Below are 27,734 nucleotides of genomic sequence, written 5' to 3'. Positions count from 1 at the left end.
TCCAGATCATTTAATTTAGTTAAGCAAAAAAGCACTTTTCAACCAGACCCTTGATGACAGCCTCTTGAGAGGATCAATTCATTTGCTACAGCTGGGTTGGAGCAAACATGCAGGGCAGTGGGTACTGAGGACCAAGATTGAAAACACTAATGTAAATTATCCCCCTATTGCAACAGTTTCACCTGGATGTCTGGGAATGTCACTGTCAAAGCAGCTGATTATTCTACAAAACAAAAAAGCAGGCTTTAATCCAATACTAACAAAATCAGTTTTGAGATTTATAATTTGATCCTGTTTGTCCAGCTAAGAAAATATCTGTACACATAAAGAAAATTTCGATTTGAGACCCCAAACATTGACTCATACTAAATGCAGATTCCCTTTCCCTTGCATTTACATTGCAATCTTTATTTTTTTTTAACTTACTTTTAGCTTGTGGTCACTTAAATTTCAAGACACAAAACACAATGATAAAATGGGATTGGGAAACAAAAACATTCAGTTGATGATTCACATACTTGTGAAACAGATGAAAAGATTAAACTGTTTTGTATTTGAGTAAGGCTGGCCAAAACCACCATCATTCTTGCTCAGCATGTTATAGACCGACAGATAAGCAGGGTGAGTTTTACCTCCTCTCTTGGCTAGCTACACACAGCTGAGACGCTTGACATTCAGATAACAAAGAGGCCTTTATCATGGCCAAATGGAAACTTGTAGCAAAACGTTGCATGGCGTGACTTAAACCACATTTTGTTTGGTGTAATATCTCTTCTCAATATTTACATTTGAGAGCAAAGTTGGTGTCCACACTGGCATTTTATGGAGTATTTTTGTAAACATTATAAAAATTATATATTGTAGTGATTCATTTGAGGTACTTTAGAGAGTTATCTCATTTTGTCCCCCAAAAAGCTGTCATTGAAATTAAAACTTAAAAAAGAGGAATATAAGTGAACTGTCTGATAGTTAGAGGTGACAACTGGTGTTGTCACAGTGGCTACCTCTGTACTACGTCACTAATCTCTTTAATACAGCTGTGTAAGTTGTCTACCACAGTGTTGGATCCCAAACCGCTCAGCCCTCCCCCTCCTGATGATGAGGCCCTCAGTTCCTGCAGGCTGAGCTCCAGCTTGCCCACTGCTGCTCGAAAGGCAAATTTGTTCCTCATTTGAGGGATGCAGTCCACATAACCTGAGCAGTAGTCTAGCAGCTGGTGGCCAGCATCCAGCACCTGGGTGCTGGAGGTATTTTCAGAGCTGGAATTTAGTGCGCTGCTCAGGCCCTCGGCGCACTCCAGCAAGGCCTCACGGCTAACCCGCTCCAGGGGCACCCTCTCCACCTGCTGTCTGGTTCGCCGTAGTGCAACCTTGGAACCAGCAGACGGTGCTGTGTGTGAGGAGGCAGTGGGGGCGGCGCCATTGGCCATTTTGGTGGGAGTAGTGTTGGTGCTGGCAGGGCATGAAGAGGAAAGGGAGGTGGTAGATGCAGGAGGCACTTGTGGTGGTGGCACTGACGGTCTACCTGTTACTGCTCCTCCTGATGTTCGCCCTGACCTGTGACCTTTTAATGTATCTCCATTTACTTCTACAGGTGTTCCACTGACCTGCTCCTCTCCATCACCGCTGTAGGAGTGTTGCAGATTGCGCAGAGTTGGAGGAGGAGGAGGAGCACATTTGGGTTTGATGAGTCTTGGTCTGTCTCGGTCGCCTTGGTGCTCAGACAGCAGTTTGAAGCGGTTCCCCTGAGAGTCTAGCCCGACTAAGTGCACGTCGGCTGGGCTATGCTTCAGTGTGGGGGAGATCAAGACTGGAACTTTGTGATTATGAGTTGGAACACCTCCTGAAGCCGATGACATGCTCAAACTGGAAGTCTTAGAGGGAGATGGCCAGCTTTGCTGCCTGTCCAACCCTCCACTCTCCTCCTTACCCTCTTTGACCCGAGACAGGTTGTCTGATTCCCCCACCTCCCCCCCAACCCCTGGTGCCCTCACCCCTGCAGCAGTGCCCCGAGGTAGCAGCTTGGCTTTGGGCCTTTCCCTGATCTGCGCAGTCCCCTCATCCATCCTCCTCAGCGGAGTGTCTGAGGGCCGTGCAGCCCCGTTCTCCGGCTGAGAGGTTGTGGAAGCAGTTCTCTCCAGAGGGGGCTTAGCACTGCGGTTCCTAGGTAAAGTCAAAGCCATGCGCTCTAGGTCGGGCAGTCCAGCTGACATTGAGGAGGTAGAATTGGACCTAGGGAAAGGTTTTGGTCCACCAATTATACTACTACCCTCCTCTGAAGAGGCCGTCTTTCCAGTCCGTAGTCCAAGTGTCTTTTTGATGAGCCTGGGGGTGAAAAAGCCAGCCAGTCCACCCCAGCTGCTACCACTTGTCAGCTGAGAGCCAAGACCTCCACCAGAGGGTTTCTGTCCAAAAGCAGCCCCACAGCAGCGGGACTGTGTCTGGGTGGGTTCCCCATGGGAGTGAGAAGGAGAGGCAGAAAACCCTCCTAAACTGTCTGACTGTGGCAAGGGAGGAGGAGCGCTGAAATCAGCTGTGGGCTCGTATTTCTTGGTGGGCTGTGTTTCCATATCCCGGAAGGAACTACTCCTCTTGGGTGGCGTTGGAAGGTTCTGTTGGTGTTGTGAAGATGGTGAGGAGGAGGACGAGGAGAAAGATTTCTTCTTCATGAAGGAGCTAAAGAAGCCAGTCTTGCGGTCTCGTGTAAATGTGCCCATATCCTGTGCATCTTCCAAAAGGCTGTTAGGGGATTTATCTCGTGGCTGCTGTTTTCTGGGAAGGGCTGGAGAGCTGCCTGACCGGCTATCCCCTCCAAGCAATACAGACGCCCAGCCTGGAGAGAGAAGAAATGAATGGATTACAATCACAAAACACGACCAGGCTGAACTCAGCTGGAGCACATCCATCTTTGTTTAAAGGTATCTTAATATCATAAAAGGAATGAGAAATGGAAATCTTGAGCCTCGCACACTTCAGTCTCAGAATATGCTCTATACATGGTTGCTCATACTAAATAGCTGCATGTTACTGTAATAAGGTGGAAAACTTTTCTTTCCTCCTTTGGGACTCATGTCCAAGGAAAAAGCATTTCAAGAGTCAATAGAAATTTTGAGTCCAAGCCTGTTCTGTGCATGCCCATATTAATTCAATGATTTACAAGCTGTTCTTATAAGAGAAGAGATTATTAAATACACTTAATAGACCAGCCGATTACAAATGCCAAACAGAAACTGTGCAGCCTCTTCTGATGAGATGGAGCAGAGTTTCACAGCATCAAAGACAGGCATCTTTACAATACTGCTGACTTTTAAATCAGTAGAATTGTTGAACAATTTTTAAAGAATGAAATAGGATTAGAATAATCTAAAGAGAAACTGCATAACTTATTAAATATATATTTACATTTAAATGAAAAACACAGAAATGGACATGATGGAATACCCGTGTCAAGTATACTGTGTGCAAGTATATATTTTACTCCCTTTTCATCTGCATTGTGAACATTTACTTAAAATATTCAGCAAATGAAAATATATTTGGAATATTTTTTTACATACATTGTCAGACTGTGTACTTGTGATTTAAACATAGTCTTACAACTACAGACAGCCAGTGATGAAAACTGGTAGTTTTTATTTTAATCAGACCAGTTTTTGCTTAAGAAGTTGAATACTCAGTGCTACATATTGTTCTGTAAATAGAGCCCACCCTCATACAATGCAATGGTTTCACTTATTGGGACATAAAAAACAAAACAAAAAAACCCTACCTGGTCATTATAAGGTCTTAAAATGGGGTTAATGCAATCAGAGCTCAGCATATTATGCCATCCTTTTTTTTTTTTTAAATATACAACAAAAAAATCTGTGTGGCAAGTTCAATCTTACTGCTTATGTAGGAGTACTGGGCAGTCAGATACTGCTGATAAAAAGCATGTGATAAATTGAACAGACTTCTAAAACAATTTCCTTGGGACAGGCCATAATGGAAATGTTTGGTCTTTATAAACAACATATCAGCACACACCTCACACCAACTGTCCAGCACGGTCGTGGAGAGTTGAAGGATTTGGGCTTGTTCTTTAGACCTAGACACCTTGCAGTCATTGGTATGCCAAGTTCATGGTCACCTCAGAGTATTCTAGAGGCTTCTATTTGTGAGGCTACTATGCCAACTGCCACACCACCCTGCAGCCTATTTGTTATATCCCGATATATAAACCTTACAATTACAAGGGAGTGACTTTTCAGGGCTATATAAATTTATATACACAATTTTTTCCTTTATTGGTAAAAATACAAACATAAAGGCTAAACACAATTTCCTTGGTGACAAAGAAAAGACAAGTACAGACACAGACACAAATAGAAAAACATGTTATTTAAATAAATAAACAAACAATAACCCATTTAAAAAATACACAGCAAGGGTTAGCAAACATTAGTTACCAGCATGAGCCTAGATATAGAAAAAATATTAACGCAGCAAAAAGGAGAGGCACCAAAAAAAAAAAAAATTAAACAAAAAAAGTTTATTCAGAATACTGATACTTCATGAACATGTGTGTCATAGTGAAGGAAAAAGGGTTCATTTGGGTATAAAAATAGTGCACTTTTGAATGCTTGCAAAAAGCCATAACACAAATCATATTACTGACTTGAACATTTCTTGGAAAGTGTGAGGAACATTTCGGATAGATGAAGCTGATTTATTTTGTAGCAAAGCGCTGGTATCAGTAGTAGATCTTCCAAAAGACCAAAGAGGCTGGCAGGAAAGACAAATATGACTCGGTTTATTGTATGCTGAATTTTAAGATGGACTTTGGTAGATGGTGGATGACAAAGGACTCTTGTAATAAAAAGAACAGTATTTTCTTTCTCTTCATTATTCCCAGTTCCTCACAGTGATGGTAAGGATGGAACACACTTCAAAGATGCTACAATTCTTTTATTGTTTATCAATTTCAGTTTAGTCAAATACACGTTTATTTAAAGTCTACATTTGTAATTTGTCCTTCCAATTTTTCATGCCCTACTTTGTGGTGTCAGATGTTTCACTGCTGATTAAAGAGCTTAAAAGTCAAATGTGATTAAAAAAACTTAAGATATCAAATATTTTCCAAAAGTGCTGAAACACTGCAAATTGTTGGCCATTTGTCGGCCCTTTTTCAGGCCATTCTAGGAGGGCCTGCCACAGTGGAGGCTTATCTAAAGCATGACAGATGCTAACAGCAGTGATCAGTGGGTGAAGAAAATGATGGCCCTCCTTCTCAAACGGCGAGCTTGGTGGCGCTGCTGCTGTCCCTGTTTATCATTGTCCTCTGGCTTACCTGCAGAATCATAAAGTGTTTTACCCAACCAGTTGGTAGTAAGGTGGGCATGCCTGGCTGTACCTGAGTGACTGTGTGTGCCGGGGTCAGAACGCGCATCCAGTCCACCCTCGATGTTTTCCTTGTTTTCGGTGTGCTTGTGGAGCGTGCGAGATTTGGAAGGCAACAGGGGCATATCATGACTGAAAGAGTGCAGTGGTCCACAGTGACTAGAAGAGGCCGTCTTACAAAGCTCCTCTGCTACTTCTGCAAAGAAGATTATTTGTAGACAGTCAGCTTTTATTCAGATCCACAATAATGCAACAACCGTGCCTTTAATGACCAATTAAAATCAGTATAAATCTGCAAGGTCATTAATCATTACATGGTCTGTTCAAGCCAGTTGAAGTTTCTCTTTTCCCTCCTGTTGTACATCAGGTTTTTCCTTCATTATTAATTTTTCCCTCTAAGATTGAGAACTTATCAATTATCTTCTAAAAGACAAAAACAACAAACAAAAAGGGGAGCTGTAAGGCTTAAAAATGTACATACCAAGATTTATATTCTATATTTAGCTAAATAAGTTATCCTGTTTTAAAGTTCCTGAAAGGAGGTTCTAAACATAAGAAAAGACCAACAGATGGGCTTATGTTACTTGCAATTGTACCTTCAGAAATGCTGGAGTCATGGAACATTGTCTCAAAGGCTTGGTGGATTTCTGCAAACGAAGGCCGATCCAACAGGCTCCACTGCCAGCCTAGTACAAAAACACAAACAAAAGTATGTTATTACAAGAAAGCACAATGTCAATAACATGTGTCAGACATGTTATAAATGTGAAAAATAACTTTTAGTTTAAGGAAAGAGGTGATGCATGTGATACAGGACATTATATAATAAATACTTGGCTGTTAAGTACAAACCTAGTATTTGGCTAAGCACAACAAAGCCCATTTTTGTTCTTTATACATGTTCCACTTTCCCAGATTTTGTTTCCTCTCTAACTTGACATTGTTATTGGTGTCTTTGTGTTCAGCGACCTCTCTTCCTCAGTATCAAATGTTTGTAACGTTTCTGTTTTGCAGCAGTCACATAATTGAAATGTCAGCAATGTGCATACTTTCTCGCTGTGAATTCCCTGTAAAATACATGCTATCTTCATATATGAGCTCAACTGCACATTATGCAGACTGTGTACAAGGGAGCTTGCTAGGTTACATCTTCACAGCTCCCAGTCCAACTGATTCAGATTTGCTACGCTACAGCATAAACATGACCCTAGCAGGTCTTGTGGATGAAATAAAATTGTACTTCTTTTATTTATTTTTTTGTTTTTTAAATCTGTACTGTCAGTGTCTGTAACATGCCTTTCAAATTAAGTGCAATAACTTGGTTAATAAATGGTTGGTAAGATAGATGGTACTCACAAGCCCTCATCAGTTCATAAACTTTGGGTGGGCATCCTTCTGGTTGCTCCATGCGATAACCTTTCTCCAGGAGATCATAGACCAGTGACAAATCAATGCCTGGGTATGGAGACATGCCATAGGTGGCAATTTCCCATAATAGTACCCCAAAAGCTGGAAAGAAAAAGAAAAAAAAAGAAAAAAAAAGAAAAAAAGATTATCTAACATGAGCGCATTGAAATAAAATTAAAAACAGGAATAAATAAGAAAACATAAAAATGTATTTCTCACCCCAGACATCAGACTTGATGGAGAATGTGTTGTAGGCAAGGCTCTCTGGTGCCGTCCATTTGATGGGGAACTTGGCTCCAGCATGAGCAGTGTAAGTGTCTCCTGTCATCAACCGACTCAGACCAAAGTCTGCAACTTTCACAACATGATTCTCCCCAACCAGGCAGTTCCTTGCTGCGAGATCCCTGGTAGGTAAAGCAAGGAGGACAGAGGGAGATAATAGTTGATAAATGAGGAAAAAGAATTAAGAAGTTAGACCCCCCCCCCCAAGAACTACGCTCTTACCTGTGTATAAAGTTCTTCTTCTCCAGGTATTCCATTGCAGAGGAGATCTGTGTGGCCATGTAAAGCAGAACCACAGCATTCACCTCTGCCTTTTCACAATCTCTCAAGTAGTCCAATAAGTTACCATGTGGCATGTACTCTGTCACAATGTAGAATGGAGGTTCCAATGTACACACACCTGTGTGAAAGGCAGCAGGTAGAAGATGTGAAACCTCTTAGAATGTCTAGAAATAAATACTCTTTGAACAGTTAGGTTTAAGAAAGAGATGTAAAATTTAGATTTTAAACAAGTGAAAAAACAAATGCTGTGAATACAGTAGAAAACAGGCAGTGCTGTTGATCAATACTAACCGAGCAGCTGAACAAGGTTTGGGTGTTTAACCTCTTTCATTACAGCTGCTTCTTTTAGAAACTCTTCAACTTCCATCGTGTCCTCCTGTCAACGCAGAGATGGAAAATGCAGCACACAGAATTAATAGACAGCATGTGTAATACCTACATCTACCTGCAGGTGGCGATATATAACAATTTATGCTCACATGCAGTCATTCACAACTAAATATGTTTAGAGAATTTTTGCCAAACATGAACATTCATTTTAGTCAAAAATCAATCATTGTTGCAATCAAATTAGCTGTGTAGGAAATGCTGGTACAACCTTGAGTGTTTTGACTGCCACTGTGAGGTTGTACTTTTTCCACACGCCAACATACACCTCCCCATACTGGCCGCCTCCTAGCTTGTGTTTCATGGTGATGTCTGTGCGCTCCATCTCCCACTTATCATGGATGGGTGACACACCGTACACTGTGGGCTTATTACATTTGGGTGCCGGGTAGTGCAGTGTAGTGACTAAGCCATCGGGCACAGTGGAATGGTGGTGGACCAGCTCAGCCAGAGTGGCAAAACGGCTTTCAGATGTCACATACACCTGAAAAGGAGGCATTGATGTCAAGATTATAAACTGACCAGAAAATAAACCGACTGACGAGTCTGCTGAACTGAACTTACAGCTGGAAAGCAAAAACAAGCAAACAAACACAAAATTACAAAATATCACTTTGGTTGGCTAATTCGATCACTCAAATAAGACTAGGCTGCCAGTCATTCAAGCTATTACCTTTCCATCAGTGGCTGTGTTGATCCTGTAGTGGTACACTCTGCCTTCATAACGCAGAGATATGGACAGCTGCCCGGGGCTGCTTTCGCTTTCCCGGACCAGAAAGCTGCCATTGATAAGGGAAGACAGCAGGTACTCAGCAGCACTACGGGAAACAGGCCCATGGTACCAGCTATGCTTCTCCAGGCTGTTCACTGGTGTGATGTAGTTGGAAGGCACCCAACCCTGGCCATTCTTGGACCGTACTTCACTCCATTCTCCATTCTGGTTGTAGCCTAGCACACGCAGCTTCTCACCTGGACACAGGAGGTGGAACAATTTAATGAATAGTAGGGCTTGGTATCCAGAAAGAAATAATCAAGGCTTTGTTTTCAATTATGTGTACTGTTAAAGTGCACTTTATTAAAGGGACTAGAAAGCACTTAGATTACTTATTTAAGGGACTAGAAAGCACTTAGATTACTTAAATAAATCTTACAAGCTGCTCATATAAATATTTGTCAAAGATACAAAGGTAATCGTAAGCTAATTATGAAATTTCAGAAACACAGTTTATAAAATAACTTCCTCGGTGGTCACCAGTTCGCCATGACACCATAAATACGCAGCCACATAGAAGTAAGAGGTGTCATGAAAATGACTCGCCTCTCGGAAAAACTACATTAAAAGGCAATGGAACAATGGCAGAGTTGGGTAAACAGAATATCTGTCAGGGAGGGTTAGGGAAAACCAGGCATGTAGTGACTTGGCCTGTTGTCCTTGTATGCCTCTGACGTCAGTGCGGGAGACATGAAGGAGCAGAGAGGCTGATGTGCTGGAAGGAGTTTCAATATGGCAAAACAGTGAAGGGAGAAGTGATCAGTGCTGCCAGTTAAGTAACAGATAGGAGTAAAGGAAAATGAATACTAGAGGGTGACAATGACATCTGATTCAGGAGCCAAGTTGAAGAATGTGTCTGTTAAAAGCTCATTAGATGCCAAATAACTGCACAGGAGTTTATAATAATGACAGACAAGATTTCCCAACAGCCTGACAAGGTTAAAAGCAGAAATATGACACTCAGACTACTTGTAGTTAAAATCAAGTCCAGGGGAACTTGTCTGTAAAATAAGTAGGATCTCTGCTGCACTGATGAATGTGCCTTATACATATTAAGAAATATATGATGTCACAAAAGGTTTAAGATGATTTTTAATGAAGCTTTTGGTTACATGAAGTTGCACACCACGTTAAACTGTTACAAGTAGCTACTATTTGGTTTGAGTAAAAGACTTAACATAATCAGCACACTGCAATAAAGTAAACATTTGATTAGGGGGGTGGGTAAACAAGTCTGGTTAGTAAGACCACCATGACACACTAAAAATGCAACCACTAACCACAGCTGCAAGTCAGGCTATTAAAACTAAGCACACTGAATTTGTAGTGCAGGGAACTACTTTAAAGAGATTATTATCCACACCCATCCCACCCAACCACCATTCTTGTCTGGCTTAGCCTGGTTAGGCGTAGCAAGAAGAAGAGACAATGATCAGTCCCAGATATGGGCATGTGCCTAGCCACCTGTTATTATTACAGTTGAACCGATTTTATACTAATACAGCATCAGAGGCACACTGGGCCATTACAGAGGAAAGAGCGGGGCGTATAGGAAAAATTCAGTGAAGCCTGGGAGTGCATGTGTGCTTGCATGTGGGACCAAATCTCATTTTCACTTCATGACTCAGGGTCTAAACATCATTTCCATCTCAAGCAGCTGCCATTGAAGTCTTAAAATGATGAATTAAAACACTGCCACGTTAAAATATTTTAAGTTGGTTGACGACACAAGCCTGACTGATTCTAAATAACACTGTAACAAGTCCTTGTACAAATGGTTGACTGATTAATTGTTGCTCAAAGAGAGAGAGAGAACGAGTTCCAGCTGAAGAAAAAATATCGGAGTGAAGTAAAAGACCTACTAGTTGAAGAATTACCAGTTTCTCAGTCAAAGTCTCAACTGGATTTTAGATACCATTCCCTAGTTGTAGCCTGCATAAGCATATATATATATATATATATATATATATATATATATATATATATATATATATAGAGCCTAAGAGTAGAATGGTACGGTATGACTTTTTAGTTGCTTGCGCATTGACATAAGCATGACTGACACACAACATCCCTCTGGAATAATTATGTAAGTGATTGTTTCTAGGTGTTGCTGATGTGCCAATCCCTTGCTACACATGAATGATGCCACTGATGACTCTTCACTGTACTCTGCTCAAAGAAATCCTAACAGTTTCTCACGAAGGTGTGGTTGTGACATGGAAAGAATTCAAGTAGAGTGGCATTATGTTTCTAAGCAACAACCTTGGATTATGGTATTTGGAAAGAATGCAGTAGAACAAAAGCTGTATTTTAGCACATGACATAAATCTAATTTGTGAAATAGCTAAATGATAAACATCTTCATTAAACTGGACTTATGGCCCAAGTAACTTTTTATATTCTCTTCTTACCTTTGGTGATGCTGAGTGTGTTGTCGCCACTAGCAACAAAGTCATAAAGTGCAACAAAGAGGTTTGGGTCGCTCTCAGCTGCCCCCAGTAGATTCTCCTTGGAGCTCCAGCGAACTGCCTCTGTCAGAGCTTCTAGGGAAGAGGAAAAGACAAGAGTCAGCAAAATGAAGATAAACTCTCAGGAAAAAAAATTCTGCCTGAACATTAAGATTTTCACAGACCAATAATGACTTAGACAACAGTAAGAAAATAACAAGAAGTACTGTTTTTACTCATCAGGAGAAACTGAGCTTCTTCTATTCTAAAACAAAGTCCTGAGCTACAGGCAGTCTAGTGGCATATCTGACAACTTTTAAATGAAAACATTTCTCTAAAATCTTAACACTACACTGCAGATTTTCTACCTGGCTGTCCAGGCTGAGTCTCCTGCCTGAACCCTGTGCGAAGATTAAGGCTGTTCAGAGCTGTCCACTCATCTTCAAAACTGCTGCTTGCTTGCAGGCACCTTAAAAGCATCATGTTACTAAATCCACTCTCAGTAAATCTGTTATCACTGGCTATACACAGCAACTTGCTGTGTCTAGCCTGAGCCAGGTAAGATCTGAGGTGGGAGTGTTCTTTATTTGAGTATATAAAGGAAAGAAAGAGGGAGGAGCAACATAGCTTCTAGGATAGGAAAGATTTGAGCAAGACACTGTACTTCCTTAGACACAATGATGAGTTAGTGTATGCTAAGACCACGACAGCAGCTGCCTGAGTTGCTGCATGTCTGGACAGTTGCTCCATATACATGATGACACTGAAATAGAGGGTTTCAAAAAGGAGAGAAAGCATGGCAGTAAAAGCAAGTTCCAGCAAACAGAAAATTTTAACAACAGGGGGTTTTCCCACTGACACTTTCTGGTATTTTTTAATTACCCATAATTTATTTACAAAGGTAAAAGAATTCCTGTTAATCTGAATGGTTTGTATTTCCACCATACTGCAGAGCTCTGGAAAATCTATTCTAGTCAGGTTGATATCACTGGTTGGTTGGTTGGTTGGTTGGTTTGGTGGTCTGACCCACTTTGGCTATTCTTTCAGCTGTGTTGTTTCACTTTCTTAAATTTTCCCAAATTTGTTCCTGTGTGCTCTACATTCAGCTCCACCATCTTGCTGACTTTTCTTCCAACACTGAGTTGGTGACTTGAAGTCACGTCCTCAGTAAATACCCTCAAGAGAGCCTCCATCCACTTCTCCAGCTGCATGTAGAGGCGAATACAGTTCCATTTTTCAAACAATCATAACACGGAGTTAAGTTTGTAGACGTAAAATAAACTTGTTTGCAGCTGCATGCTGGCTTATGCTCTGAAATGCAGAATGCTGCAAGTCTCAATGATCAGAGTTCACACCGCTCTTCCCCTCAAGAATCAAGGGAAATCTGAAAAGTCCTATCCCCTCTCCCTGTTTTTTTTTTTTTTTTTTTTCAGGGAAAGTTTGGGGGTGAGGAAAAGTTTGTTTTATCTGTACCTAGGTAATGTCGAAGGAAATGTGCTGAGATTTTTCTAGGTAAAGGAAAAAGTTCCTGCAGTGGAAAAGTGGCGAACGGCCATCAGGTGATATAAAAAAAAATTCAATGAAAGACATGTCTCAAACATAACCAAGCAATTCTCTGATTTTTTTTAACAGAAAAAACAATGTGTTCTTCAAGTTTATATTGCACAAATTAAAATATGCAAAAATTATAATGCATTTTTTAAGTTTAAGAGTGTTCCAAGTTCTTGTGAAAGCTCTAGTTTCTAAATGTGTTTACAGAGAAAGCAATGAAAAACTATAAAATCATGGGGAGATGAAAAAAATAAGTCTATAAGAATTTCTTTACTTCTTTACTTTCTTTAATTACAGAAATATAATGACTCACAAGTGCCTTATCAAAAGCAGTAGACAATAAAAATATAAAACTTTATCAGCAAATCAGAAGCTAAACATCACCTAAATTGTGATACCAGTATTATGTAATTTTTCACTCTCCATGTAGTTAAAACTGAGATACCATTTCTCCTCAGATTATTTAAGCTGGCCAGTCAAAGATTTTCACAAAGCTCCCAAAAATTAATTGAGAGCTATTTTCCATTATCTAACTACACAACAGCATTCAAGAAAACAGCGTTTTCTAAGCTCCAACCGATACAATAAAATGAAAGTTTAAAATATCTCTCCTTTTTGGTGAAAGAATGTAGCGGTGTCTAGTCTATTATGCAAATATATTACAATATCTACATACAACATATGCCCACCTTTGTTCTGAAGAAGCATACACTGCAGATTTGCACTGGCTGTGACCTGGCTTAGCCACAATTCCCAATACATCTTCTCCCCTTGTCTGGTTAGTTACAGAATCCAGTATGCACAGAAACCCTGGTCTCCTTAATCCACTGATTTGACAGTAAAATACAAAAATACTGAAGGGGGGCAGCAAAAAAAACAAAAAACAAAAAAAAAAAACACAAACCAAAAATCAAAGTTGTGGACATCAGTTTTCTACACCATCATGAGACATTTCATGAGGAAACTGTATATGTCAAAGTTGCCCTCAAATCAAAATTCCAAATGTCTGACATCACAGCTATGATTTGCACCCTCCTTTAACAAAAACATGAGTTTTGATGTGGTCTAAGGATGGCAAGACTTCCAAGGTTCACAAGGACAGAACAGACATCCCAGATCCATGATCGGAGAGGTTTAACAAACTTAAAGGAGTAGCAAAACTGGTAGAGGGTTGGAGGAGAAAAAAACCCCCCAAAAAACATGTGTCTTCTGAGTTGGGGGGGTGTAGAGGTAGGGATATGGTACGAAGAAAACTTGTGCTGTATGTGGGGCATATATATGGCGTGTGAATGCATGAAGGCTGAACCAGTGCTTAGACCAACAGCAGATGGCTGGTCTTTTTCCCCTAGGGAGAAGAGGTTGAATTGACCCACACTTTCTCCTGTGTGTGTATGTGTGTGTGTGTGCGCACACGTGTATGCAGGGTGGGGGTGTGTGAATGTGCTGGACTGCAACTGCTGCAGCCTGGCTGAGCCAACTGTCAAAGCTGCTCCTCTTACATAGCTGCATATCACATCACTCTTCTAAGGAATATTTTAATGATATAGTGATATTTTGCCATACATGTTTGTCAAAGGTCTCAATTTTAGGAATCAAATCGACACAGACTAAAACAAAAAACTCCATCACTAATTAGTCACGTATTCCAAGGCTCAAATCAAATACCAAAATGCACTAAATTGTTTGTTGGTGTTTGAACCAGTATAATTTTCTGTATCACTGTTAAATCCTACTTGGACCAGACTCAAAGTAAGATGTTGTTTTTCATGGCAAACTCAAATTTCATGTGCTGAAATGTTTGACTGAGGGAGCAGTTGGCCTGCACAGGGTAAGTCGTGTGGCTGCCCGGGTGCCACAATGTGCACGTGTGTGTGTGCTGTGAACTGTAACACATGTGCGTTCTGAAGAAACTATGGCTTTGTGTTGAGCAAAGCAGAGAGGGTGTTTGCAAGTCTGAGGGGCATGCCAAGCTTGCAACCTCAGGACAGCTGCGACAGAGGTGACCCTGCTCCCAAAACACATAACTTAAAGACGCACATATTCATGTTGCATATATACAAATCAGCAGTGACACCATTTCCCTGGCTGTCCCAGCAGCTGTTTGAGAGTTTGTGCCTCTGAATGTCTATAAAACTATCACTTCACCAAAAAACAAGCATGTGCCAAAGTATTAAGCACAACAATAACATTACTTAAAGACCCTAATCAAAAACAATACTGATTGTATCTGAAGCCCACAAACAGAGAGGTAAGGTTGTATTTTTAGCTGCTGCTGGAGAATAAAACATAGCAGCATAACATCCAAAAATAATTCTTCACATAGTGATTGTGGTGCAGAGATAAACGGCCGCCTGGCTGCAGGAAGCCCTAACAAAACCTTCCGACAATGTTGCGGATGAGACCTACGTACACAAGATATTGCATAAGCCAAAAGGACAGGCTAGATCAGATCCTGCAGCTCACTCACAGAAAATGTGAGGAAAGAATATAGTAGTCACAGACACCTTGCTGGGGGGTGGGGGCTCAACATAAATTTGTCAGAGCTCAACATTAATTTGTTTAATCTTATGTCCATATAGGATTATCACAAATTATCTTAAAATTAGCCCTATTATGTTCAAACTTGAGCATAATCAATCAAAACTTTATTTATAAAGCGCCTTTCGTACAAGATTGTGGCTCAAAGCGCCTTACATTTAAAAACATTCCCGTACAGTCACCCTCACCCCCCATACACGCACACACACTCCTTCAAAGTCAAAGTACATGATGCCAGGTGCAGATGGACAAATGAGGAAACCTCATCAGAAGGGGATCCATCTGCACCAAGGGTGGGACAGTATTCTGCCAAGTTTCTGCAACTGCAGGGACACAGGAGCACGGCGGCCCGGGGAGACCTGGCTGAGACACCAGCCCCCACCGCCAAGACATACGTCCCACCGCATCGATCAGCCACAGCCGGACACCACCCCCAGTACAGACGGACCCCCGTAGAGGAAACACTGGAAGGATCCAGAAACAATAAAAGGCAGTAAAAGAGCACTCAGTGTATAAAACGTCAGAAGTAATAAAACCAAATATTACGAAACTAATTAAGACTTAAATAACTGAATATCAACTAAAAGCTAAGCTGAATAGATGGGTCTTCAACCGAGTCTTAAAAACCTGAATGTTCTCTGCAACCCTGAGGTCCTCCGGCAGACTGTTCCACAGGTGAGGGCCGCGCCACTGGAACGACGCCTCCCCGTGGGTGTGTGTCCTGACCCTAGGAATGACTAAAAGTCTACTGCCGGAGGACCGCAGGGATCGCGAGGGTTCATAGGGTAAAAGCAAATCTGAGAGATAAGAAGGTCCAAGACCATTAAGACATTTAAAAACTAATAAAATGACCTTAAAATCGATCCTGAAGCACACAGGGAGCCAATGCAGTGATCGTAAAATGGGTGTAATATGGGCCCGCCTTCTGGTCTTTGTCAGGACACGTGCTGCTGAATTCTGAAGAAGTTGTAAACCTGAGATGGTTTTTTGGGGAAGACCAGAAAGCAGGGCATTACAGTAGTCAATACGACTTGTGATAAAAGCATGCATAAGCATCTCTGTGTTAGCCCGGGAGAGAATTGGGCGCACTCTGGCAATGTTTTTTAAATGATAAAAACCTATTTTGGTAATATTCTTAATATTGGGAATAAAAGTCAGCTCAGAGTCAAAAATCACGCCCAAGTTTTTTACTTGTGAAGATGGATTAAAAGACATTGATTGTAGTTTAGGTAAAAGTTTCTCTCTCTGGGCCTCAGGACCGATGACTAAAAACTCAGTTTTGGCCTGGTTAAGCTGGAGAAAGTTTTCTGCCATCCAGGATTTGATGTCTAAAATACAGTTAAAAAGAGCATCCATTGGTCTTGAGTCATCAGGAGACACGGAGATGTACAGCTGGGTGTCATCAGCATAGCTATGAAAGTTGACCCCATGTCTCCTGATGACCCCGCCAAGAGGGAGCATGTATAGATTAAAAAGCACTGGGCCCAAAACCGAACCCTGGGGCACACCACATGTGATCTCCCGGACCCTAGAGGAGTAGGTGTCCATGCTTACCATAAATGTCCTGTCTGTGAGGTATGAGGTGAACCACTTGTGAACTGTACCAGAGAGGCCGAGCTGCTTTAAACCAGATAAAAGAATAGTATGGTCAACGGTGTCAAAAGCAGCACTTAGATCCAGGAGAACCAACACTGTTGTCTTCTCTAAGTCATAGTTTAATCTAAGATCATTTAAAATCTTAGAAAGGGCCGTCTCAGTGCTGTGGTTCACCCTGAACCCAGACTGAAATTTCTCAAGGACATTCTGTGTGTTTAAAAAAATCAGCGAGCTGAATAAAAACTAGTTTCTCTAAAATTTTACTTAAAAAAAATAAATGCCCTGAACATTTGTGATATCAGATTTAGGGGACTTTACACTTTGGCAAGGGCTCAAAATAAGACAACTAGATTTCTCAAAAAGATTTCAAGTTGAGGACATACTTCAAATTCAAATTATTGGATTTGCAATGCAAGAATGCAAGCCTGATTTTTATGTGGCAGAATACTGCAGCCTCGTAGTAAGAAGGTCGCTCTTTCGAGCCTCGGCTGGGGGGGTTCGAATCTTGGGGGTGGTGGCCTTTCTGTGTGGAGTTTGCATGTTCTCCCCATGTTCGTGTATATTGTATATCTCTCCAGGTTCTACGGATACCTCCCACCGTCCAAAGACATGCGCGTCAGGTAAATTGGTCACTCTAAATTCTCCCTAGGAGTGAGTGTGTGCGTGAATGGTTGTTTGTCTATCTGTGTTGGACCTGCAATGGACTGGTGACCTGTCCAGGGTGTACCCTGCCTCTAACCTGTTAAATGCTGGAATAGGCTCCAGCTTACCCGCGAGTCAGAGAATGAATGAATGAAAATAAAAATGTTAGAAATTAAGTAGAAATGGTCCAGATCTGAGGCAAATTAGCAGTTTGACCAGTCATCACCAATCATTAAGTGTGAATGTGTCAAAAACATGATCTGTGATGCTTGAATAGACATCTCAGTCAACTATTCTATTCTAGTCTCAAGCATATTACCTCTGCCAAGGCGGAGGTTGTGTATTCAGCGGTGTTGGTTGTCCCTGTCTTTTAGCAATAAAACTCAAAAAGCAGTCAGAGTGGAGCTATGGCCAATAAGAGAAAAATGGTGAGCATACAACAAATAACATGATGGAGACCATGGTGAAGAAACTATGGTCTGTCAGGAAAATAAACAGAATTTGATTAAATCATGATGGAAGGCTGATTTTTAAATGTTTCCTGAGTGCAATATTGAGACAGACTTGAGAGATAAAAGCTGTCAAGAGAAGTCGTCAGCTCTCTTCAACAGGTGAACAAAACACACAGACACTGATATGTCTGCATGACAGCTGAAACTGCCTCATGAAGATTGGTCAGATGAGTCAGTAGTTCAATTTTGTGAAAAATCATGTTCCATCTGCAGATAAGCTGTGTAGTGTGCTCACAACAGTGCGTCATTACTTGAAAAACACAAGAGAATCATGTGAACATCACAATGATCAGACACTGAAAGTCTTGGGAGTCTTGCCACATAAAATCTTAACAAGAAGATAAAAAGTAAGAGAACCTCTCAACAGGGTAAGAAAAAAAAATAATAATTAAAAAAAAAATGAGACCATCCAACAGAACAAACATGTATAGACCTCTTTTTTCTGACACATATTTTATGGTACATGTCTTTGTGTTACAAACATAAAAAAACAAAAACAAAACTAAATATTGTTCTACCATATTGTCAAAAGTATTGCCTTTTATCTCGACCAAGGTGGAGGTCATGTATTCAGCAGTGTTAGTTTGTCTGTTAGCGACATAATTAGAAAAAGTTATGGACGGATTTTGATTAAATTTTCAGGAAATGGAATAAGGAACAAATGACTAGATTGTGGGGGTGATCCGGATCATCGCCTGGATCCAGGAATTTTTTACTATGTGGCACATAGACATAATTTTGCCATTAGAGCGTCTAACTAAATGACAATTGCTTGGCGGAGGTCTGCTCTCTGAGTGCTTCTAGTTCATTAATGTTTTGTAGTTCAGACAATTAACTGAAAACAAATAGGTTGCACAAAAAACAAACAATAAAATTAAAAACTAGAAGCACTCAGAGCGCAGACATCTGCAAGCCATTGTAATTTTGTTCTCCAACGTCGCCTTGGCGGAGGTAAAAATTTGTATTGCTACTTTTATCTGTAAATTTTAAAGCAGTCACAAGAAAATCCATGGATGAAGAAATAAGTATGTTACTATTCACAAGGACTATGCAAATGACTATAGTCTAATTACAGCCATATCTGGCTAAGGAGGACATGCTTTTCTTTCTGAGAACCTCATATTCATCATAGTACATTAGTTAGAAAACATAGTTTCTACTTGCTGATAAGTCTTAAGCTGGCATTCATATCATAACCAACGAAGCTGCTGTACATGTGCACCAAATAATGAGATAATGTACATGCAAGTACTTGTTCTTTCCCTTTAGTTCACTCACGTCATTATTGGCAGATTCCCATCTCATTCAATGGTGTTGCAAACCAGTCTGAGTAAACAGTTACACATGCACTTGCAGGCCACAGCTTGAAACACCTTCAAATGTTCTCTATGTGATTGTTGTGTCTACTGTCTGCACGGTAATACTTCATATTGGGAGTGGATGACCATCAGTCAAAACCTACAGTGGTGTGAAAAAGTGTTTGCCCCTTTCCTGATGTCTTGTTTATTTGCATGTTTGTCACATTTAAATTTTTCAGATCATCAAACATATATATTAGCCAAAGACAACACAAGCAAGCACAAAATTAAATTTTTTAAATCCTGGTTTTTATTAGTTAGGGAGAAAAAAAATGCAAACCAGGCCTTGTGTGGGAAAAGTGATTGGCCCCCCTTGTTAAAACATAAGTTAGTTGAATTTCTCTAGCCACACCCAGGCTTGATTACTGCCACACCTGTTCTCAATCAAGAAATCACTTAAACAGGCCTTGCCTGACAAAGTGAAGTAGGCCAAAAGATCCTCAAAAGCTAGATATCATGCTGAGATCCAAAGAAATTCAGGAACAAATGAGAAAGAAAGTAATTGTGATTTATCAGTCAATAAAACATTATAAAGCCATTTCTAAAGCTTTGGGACTCCAGAAAAACAACAGTGAGCGCCATTATCCACAAACGGTAAACCCATGGAACCGTAGTGAACCTTCCCAGGAGTGGCCAGCTGACCAAAATTACCCCTAAGAGGTCACAAAAGACCCCACAACAACATCCACAGAACTGCAGGTCTCACTTGACTCAGTTAAGGTCACTGTTCATGACTCCACCATAAGAGACTGGGCAAAAATCGCCTGCATGGCAGAGTTCCAAGACAAAAACCACTGCTGAGCAAAAGAACATTAAGGCTCGTCTCGGTTTTGCCAGAAAACATCTTGATGATCCCCAACACTTTTGGGAAAATACTCTGTGGACTGACGAGACAATAGTTCAACTTTATGGAAGGTGTGTGTCCCGTTACATCTGGTGTAAAAGTAACACTGCATTTCAGAATAAGAACATCGTATCAACAGTTAAATATGGTGGTGGTAGTGTGATGGTTTGGGGCTGTTTTGCTGCTTCACGACCTGGAAGACTTGCTGTTAAGTCTATGAATTCTGCTGTCTACCAAAAAATCTTAAAGGAGAATGTCCGGCCATCTGTTAGTGACCTCAAGCTGAAGTGAACTTGGGTTCTGCAGCAGGACAATGATCCAAAACACAACCGCAAGTCCACCATTGAATGGCTGAAGAGAAACAAAAGTGGCATAGTCAAAGTCCTGACCTCAGTCCTATTGAGATGCTGTGGCATGACCTTAAAAACATGGTTCATGCTTGAAAACCCTCCAATGTGGCTGAATTACAACAATTCTGCAAAGATGAGTGGGTCAAAATTCCTCCTTGCAGTTGGCCAGCCAGTTATTAGCTAGGGCTGCACGATTCAGAAAAAATGTGAATCATGATTTTTGCTCAGAATTTAGATCACGATTTTCTGGCATGATTTTTTCACAACATTTTTTTTGCACTGAATTTTAACAAAACAAAAAACTGACAAGTTGAGGTCTGGACTGGTTCAATGTTTATTAAAAACCTTTTTAAAATGACCTTATTGCACACATTGAACCTGGAACCAACAGAGCCTATTAGTTCTTGCATATAAAACAAAATTCATCATTAAATAAATTTTTTTTAAAAAAAAGTCTGTTCAGATCTGTTGCATTTATTTCTTATGGCTCTATATGCACTTTTTTTCCCAGAGTAATTTCAATTGAAAACATTTTCTACAGGTTTTCCTTATTTGGAAAAAAAAAAAATCACTGAGAACATTTTTTGGTTACAAGTTCGGTTACGGCGAAGGGGTGACTCTCACCACTACCGCTTAGATTTCCATTGCTATGCATTTAAATTAAAATTTTTCACTCTTACTCACACTTTCCAAACACTGGCCTGCGGACGGGCTTCTTCCACGGAATCATGAGTAGTAATGGCACTTTACCATTGGTTAGGGGACAGCAGTGCTGCATTTGGGGACGCTTAAAAAAATACGGGAGGAAATTAGGAGCGTTTTTGTGATACAGCTCATGATATAAAATGCTTCAGAATCGCTGTGTGTAGAAATGAGATCACATGTGTGAATCGAGATCGCGATTTTTCAACAACTTATCGTGCAGCCCTATTACAGCTTTAGGGAGCAGTCACTTTCCCACATGGCCATGTAGGTTTGGATTTTTTTTCTCTCATTTTAATAAAAACCTTCATTTAAAAAACTGCATTTTGTATTTACTGGTGTTTTTCTTTGACTATTATTTAAATTTGTTTGATCTGAAACATTAAAGTGACAAACATGCAAAAAAATAAGAATCAGGTAGGGGGACAAGCACTTTTTCCACACCACTGTAGATGACAGTGGGTCATCCAGGAATGGAAAAATTATGCCCTAAACCATGGCTCACCTGGCCCTGATCCTCAGTGCATGTTATCTAGAATTATCTAGAAATGAGTTAATAACAGGATTTAAGTGATTCCTTCTATGTGTGCTGGCAACAAGGCTAGGCGCTTCTTTATGTGAAAGTCAAGAGAATGGATGGCATGATGACCTGGGCAAGAAAAACAACCCCACCTCATTCACAATGCAGTAATCTGCAGGAGGTTTGTACATAGTTGAGAAGCTGGCGAAGTTTGATATTCAGCACATGATTCGAGTTTGAGAATACTAAAATATTGTAGAAGGCCTCTCAACTTTGCAAATGAGTGGCTTCCAGCATTGCTATATTTAATAAAAGGATACATAGCGTAGGAAGTGTAGGATATACAGATGGGGTGACATTTGCAACAATGTCGTGTACTGTAGGCTGGTTTAAATATTTATGGGCCAACTTCCCCTAAATTTACATGCAGAGGATTTAGGCTCAGAGCTTCAAGCCCTGGTTCAACAAGAACAGCAAGCTCAGATAACTCTAACCCACAGGTCCTTAACAGTACTGAAGCTCTCTCAAAGTTTGGAACAGAATACAGTATATCTGTGATTATGGATATATTTCTTCTAATTAATTTCTGTAAGCACAAATTTATGGACATATATCATGACAGATGTCTGAGACCTGTGTACACTCTAGATCTGCCTAATATTATCAATACATCAGGCAATTTAAGTGAAGGATTACGCAAAATGTCTGGCGATTTGTTTATGCAACCACTTCCGCACAGGTATAAAAGGTGTGCTAACCACAACACATTCATCAAAGCTTAAACAGACACTCTTTGTTTTACTCAAGAACTTGAACTAATCTGGATCACAGATTATAATCTCTGTGGTGTGGTTAAATTGTTTTTGGGTGGAGGTTTTAACTGCTTAAATCTGACTGTTTGAAAAAACAATTGGAGGTTATTTAACACATGCCTACAAAATCATATGTAATTTAATCTACATTTTACCATACAACAGATGAGTAATTAAGCTTTAATATTTTGATTTAACTGAATGAAATTTAAAAATGCTCTCTAAGCCTTGAAGAAATAAAGAAATCTCTAAATGCTAGGTAAAAAACGACTTTCCCATAAGCATTAAACAGGATATATGAGGGCAGTAGTGCCACAGGCCACCAAGATTAAAGGGTTTCTCTCTGACTGATCAGCTGGAGGATGTTTATGTGACTAGGACTTGCTGAATAATCAGCAGGAGCAGTACAACTTAACAGCTTTACTAACTAGGACAGGAAGAAATTAGTGTGTATGAATGTCTATATAATTGTACAAGTGTGAATGCCTGTACTAAGTGTGTGCAAGAGTACATTTCCAGCCAAGTCTCCTGTCTGCAGCCTACAAGATAAGCAGTAGTGATAATGCCAGAAGCAGAGTACTCATCCTGGAACCAAACCAGTGCTTAACAGGCTTGGCACAGTGACCAAGCCCCTTTCTTCTCACAAATCTAATTTTTTCCCTGAAAAACCACTGCAGTACAAGAGCGAAAACTGTGATTTCACTGGAAGGCACTACAACAATTTGGCTAGAATTTTCTAAAAAGTTTAATGTGTCTTTCAGCAGGAAAACACTTGATGTTTTCCTGCTGAAAGATGCAAGAGATTGCTTCACCATCTGTACAGCCAATCACTAACTGTTCAGAATAATCCTCACCCTTTAATGATAAAAGCAACAGACTTGAGGCCAAGTAGTAAACACTAGATCTGGAGCTTTGGAAACTACAGATTAGAGCTGACTGGGAGCAGATGCAAGGGTTTATGTCTGCAACTGGGAGATGAGATACATGAAACATAAAAAAAAGCAGCTCAAGGGGCTGAACTTTAAATTTTTAATCATTTATTTTGTTTCATAAAGAATAATTACCTGGAAATCTGTTAAAATCTCTGATCTATCTTTAGTAAGTAGTAACAATTTAAATCATATTTACCAAAAAGCATAAGGGATTAACGGATATTTCACTCTTCATAGAAAAATTTGGAATAGAGGCCAATCATAACAGCCAGGGCTCAGCAGAGTCTAAAATTCTGGACAGGAAAGGCTGATCAACTGAATGGACTGACGGAAAAGGTTCAGTCTCAGGTTCAAGGAAAAAGGCTTGGTAGTTAATTGTTAAAAAAAAAAAAAAAAAACAGTCTGCACAATAAAAATATTTGCTTTCCTTGTGTATCTATGTGACCACGCAGTCATGGTGCCAGCTCTAAGATGATTAGTTAGCCTCATGCATTTTGTCCTAATTTCTAGCAAGACTCACCCAGAGGTGTGTCCATAGCTCCTCCCAGTGGTTAATGGCAGTCATTAGTACTAAAAGGTTTCTCTTTATCCATACATCATTACTAAATGATATTATCTTTAAAAACCCATTTAAATCTTGCCTATAGTCACACAAGTCTGATTTTTTTTCTTACCCTGATATTTCACTGGTGGTTTTGATACCTCTCTTAGGGTCCACAGAAAAGTGGATTTGTCTCTAATCTAATTTCACCCATGATGCAAATCAGCTTAGGTCCTTCAATCCTGGATTTAAGAATATCACTTCTCCTTTGGGCAGCTTCAGCAGTTTTGGACTTTAGGTAGAGCAGGCTCTACATGCATCTTTAGAACTGCAGACAAAAAAATATTCAAATCTACTCATCTGCCCCAATTTCCCAGATCTGTATAGACCAAAAATAGATACATATTGTCACTCTGTTGATTTTATATGAAGAACTTTCCAAGGCAAGATTTATCTTTACAGTATCACTAGAATAATCAATTCAACACTTTTAGACTTTCAAGATAGAAAAAAATTTGTTTAATTTAGGAAAAGTGATGTCAATGTGACAGATACAGAAAACCATAAAGTGAAGTATTATTTTAAGTACTAGTTAACTACTCTTCAAAAGCACAAGTTTTCTAAGCAGTGTTTGTCTATGCAAATCAGATAAACCCTCTGTGACAATTAAGATCTCTGAAATCCTGATAGTGCTTAAAGGCTGGAGCTATCAATATGCTGCACGCAACTGATTCACCAATGTGCAGACGTGTGTGCACAAATAATGCTTCTGATAGTTGAAAGACAGGCAGTGACACAAACGTATGAAGTAAACAGATAGACATGCATTCCTCACAGACTAGCACCTTTAAATTACACTTAAAGGAGGTATGATTAAGTATGTTACCATGTTATTAAGTGGTCATAAAGCTGAATTAACACAACTACCCCAAATCAATCTAATTCTAGATACCATTCAGTAGGAATGTTTTAGACAGACACACACACAGTCACACAGACAGACACACACACACAAACACCACTTGCTTGTTTTGATCATTAAAGTAAAATTTACTTTAAATTTTACTTGACAAATTCTCTGGTGAATCTCAAACAAAAAACAATTAATTTAATAAAGTTATTGCTGAGGGAAAACTTGGTAAACTACCTATTTATTCCATAAAAATCACCCATAAAAATTTTAAAATTTAGTGCTGCTTCAATATCACATCAGTAGACTACGCGGAAAAAGTCAATTTGCTATTCAGTGAAAGACTGAGCGCACAGTCCAAAGCTTCCCCACTTAAAGAGTCTTTGTTCTATTATTGTGTGCTTTGAAGAGTAGCAGTCTCTCTGCAGAGTGACTGTGTGACTGCATCCTGGATGCTATAAAAAGGCTACTCTTGCCCTGACATCGGAGAGAACAGAACAGTGCAGACAGCGAGTAGTGCTGCACTTAGTGTCTGTCTGTGAGGACAGTTACTTTTGAGAAGTGAGAGCCAGGAATTAGAAATGCTTTCCATTCCCAAAAGGTTGCACCTTCTGTGTGTTCTAGCTCACTGAAATGGCAGGAGGAAGCTGGTCTGGGACATCAGTGGAAACCAGACATGCTAGGCCAGTAGTTTTTACATCCATGTAGCATGTGTGAAATAATCAGCAGCAGAAAGCAAAGCTCTGTATCAGTAACACAATATAATTGTAATGTATATATATAAAAAAGGTTCTATATTCTGTCACCTCTGTTTCTTATGAACCCAGATAAAACCGCTATAGTGACTTGGGAGAAAAACTAAGAGGTGGGGGGCAAGCCATTCTCCACAGCTTAAAAAAGAGAGAAAACTGAAGATCTGTTTGCAGATATCAGTTTCAATACACTGCAAATGCTTTAAGGCAGAAACATGGTTGAGGAGTTGTAGTGCTGAGTCAGGTGACTGACATTACCTCTCTCTGTCTCTCTTCTGTTGGTGCCATTTATTAATTAGGCCTTCTGTGTCAGATGACAAACCAGAAATTAAGATAAAACGTTATAACAACATTAAAGATGGTTAAAACGTTTATGTTTCCACGAGTGTAGATAGTGATAAAAGGTGGGGGGAATAAATCAGTCTTCACAATGTATTAAACGGTACAGTCTGTTTGCTGAGTGTGTTATACGTTTAGACAATATCAGAGAGGACGTAAGTGAGTATGTGAAAACCACTAGCTATTGTAACGTGAGTCTGCGGTATATAGCTTTTATGGAAAGTTAATGGAGCTGAATAGCTCGCCAACTTCCGGAGGCAAGAATTAGCGTTTCCAAGCCAAATATGATATGGCATGACATATATCATGTGACATATAGAGGCGTCTAAAGAAACTAAAGTTGCTAACCTCCAGCTTTGACCATCAAGCAGAGCAAAGAAGGCTCTTCCTCTTTCCACAAACATTGTGCCTTTCGAGATCATTAGATCACAAACAGATTTCCCATCACAGTGCTGTCAAAGCTGGTTTCAAATATGAGTAATTAACTTGAATGAATGGACTCATCTCAGTATACACATGCAACTGATTAAGAAAAATGTAAATATATGGGATATAAACTAAGGCTGGATGGCATAGCTATTTCCGCTAACGCGTCATTGTCAAATAGCATGGAATTTGCTAACTGCAACCAAACACATAAAGAAGTCAAAACACTCTTGCATAGCCACCCACGCCTTTAAAAAGTGTACAAAAAAGAAAAAAAATATTTATAGGTTTACCTGAATGCTGTGTGAATATATTGATCCCAGGATCGGGCACGTTGACTGCAGCAACCCTGCCTGACGGTGCTGCGGTGCTACAGCCGGGTTCTCGGGGTCTCCTCCCGGCGCCGCTCCCCCGGTTCCCCTTCCCCTGGTTTGGTTGGGGCGCGTGAGGTGGTGGCTGGAATCCGGTCGATGTAACCTCACCGACGCGTCCTACCTGCTGTCCCATTCCAGTAGTTTGGTGTGAGGACGTTTGGGACAAACCAAGCAAACCCCCTGTGCTCCTCTGGTTCACATTCCCCAAGCTGAAGCCGCCTGGCCCGAATACTCTTCCTCAGTCCCCTCCCCACTGTTCTCCTCCAAGCTAACGTGAACTACTCCGTGTTAGCTCACTTGGCTAGCCTGATAGCTAACGTTAGCAGCAACCAGTAAAACCCACCCAGCCTGCCTGTAACAATAAAATCACAACCCCGACGTGTGACAGCGATTATCTCTATTCCGGTGGTCCAAATAGTGTCCGAGCAGTAATTTACGACAACTGACGACCTACACTTGGTCAAAACTGTATATAATCAAAACCGTTTTGCCGTTGTCCGGCCGCTGCGCGCCCCCTCTGACGCCGCCATCTTTACCGCAGAATAGAAGATGTGTTGCACAAGGTGGGGGTTCACCTCGGTCCCCTGTCAGCGCGATCCTCCACCCCTGTAGCGCCAGTAGGCAACAGTTAGCATTTAGGGGGGCCGTGTGGGCTGTTTAATCCCATAGTGCAGGAAGAAAAAGTGCAAAACCTTTAGCTTTATCGAGAAACTAAAAGTGAGTTATTGAGTTTCTTTGTCCTGCAAAGCTGTTACTTTGTTCAAATGGTCAATATTAGTGTGCATTTAATTCACATTAACGTATAACTACTCAAATTAATAATTGTCTAAGAAATATTTCCCACTCGAATTTCATTCGAATTTTTCCTCTGTCCAATACAAATTTTCCCCAAGGGACACTTAATAAAGATATTTTGATTTTGATATAAAGGCAAATCATATTTTAATAAAAATATGAAGACCATCAAACGGCACAAAGGTAAGGGAATACACAAAAAAGTGTCAAAAATAGAATCTGGCTCTATAAATTAGAAATGGCCTAAATTTCCGCTCAAGACCAGACTAACAGTATAAAGAA

The 27,734-nt window shown here is 40.3% G+C and overlaps 1 protein-coding gene across 3 annotated transcripts; it reads right to left on the bottom strand.

Annotated features, from left to right (window-relative positions):
• Positions 1-95: 95 nt before the first annotated feature.
• abl2 (c-abl oncogene 2, non-receptor tyrosine kinase) lies at positions 96-27,209 on the bottom strand. 3 transcript variants are annotated; one of them, XM_042005257.1, is made up of 11 exons: positions 26,577-27,209; positions 10,923-11,054; positions 8,410-8,705; positions 7,948-8,220; positions 7,641-7,725; positions 7,290-7,467; positions 7,005-7,189; positions 6,735-6,887; positions 5,975-6,064; positions 5,392-5,574; positions 96-2,832 (listed from the first exon to the last, which is right to left on the bottom strand). In XM_042005257.1, the coding sequence occupies exons 1-11, from the start codon at positions 26,788-26,790 to the stop codon at positions 1,001-1,003; spliced, it is 3,621 nt and encodes a 1,206-aa protein (XP_041861191.1). In that variant the 5' UTR covers positions 26,791-27,209; the 3' UTR covers positions 96-1,000. The 3 variants fall into 3 exon arrangements, with proteins under 3 accessions (XP_041861191.1, XP_041861192.1, XP_041861194.1); XM_042005258.1 differs by having other exon boundaries at positions 10,923-11,051; XM_042005260.1 differs by lacking the exon at positions 96-2,832 and adding an exon at positions 4,929-5,328 and having other exon boundaries at positions 26,577-27,203.
• Between the last annotated feature and the right edge of the window lie 525 nt (positions 27,210-27,734).

This window comes from Melanotaenia boesemani, chromosome 14 (genome assembly GCF_017639745.1).
Source record: "Melanotaenia boesemani isolate fMelBoe1 chromosome 14, fMelBoe1.pri, whole genome shotgun sequence".
In the NCBI taxonomy this organism is placed as follows: Eukaryota; Metazoa; Chordata; class Actinopteri; order Atheriniformes; family Melanotaeniidae; genus Melanotaenia; species Melanotaenia boesemani.
Note: the sequence above shows the minus strand (reverse complement) of the source record. Positions and strands in the feature narration are given on the sequence as shown.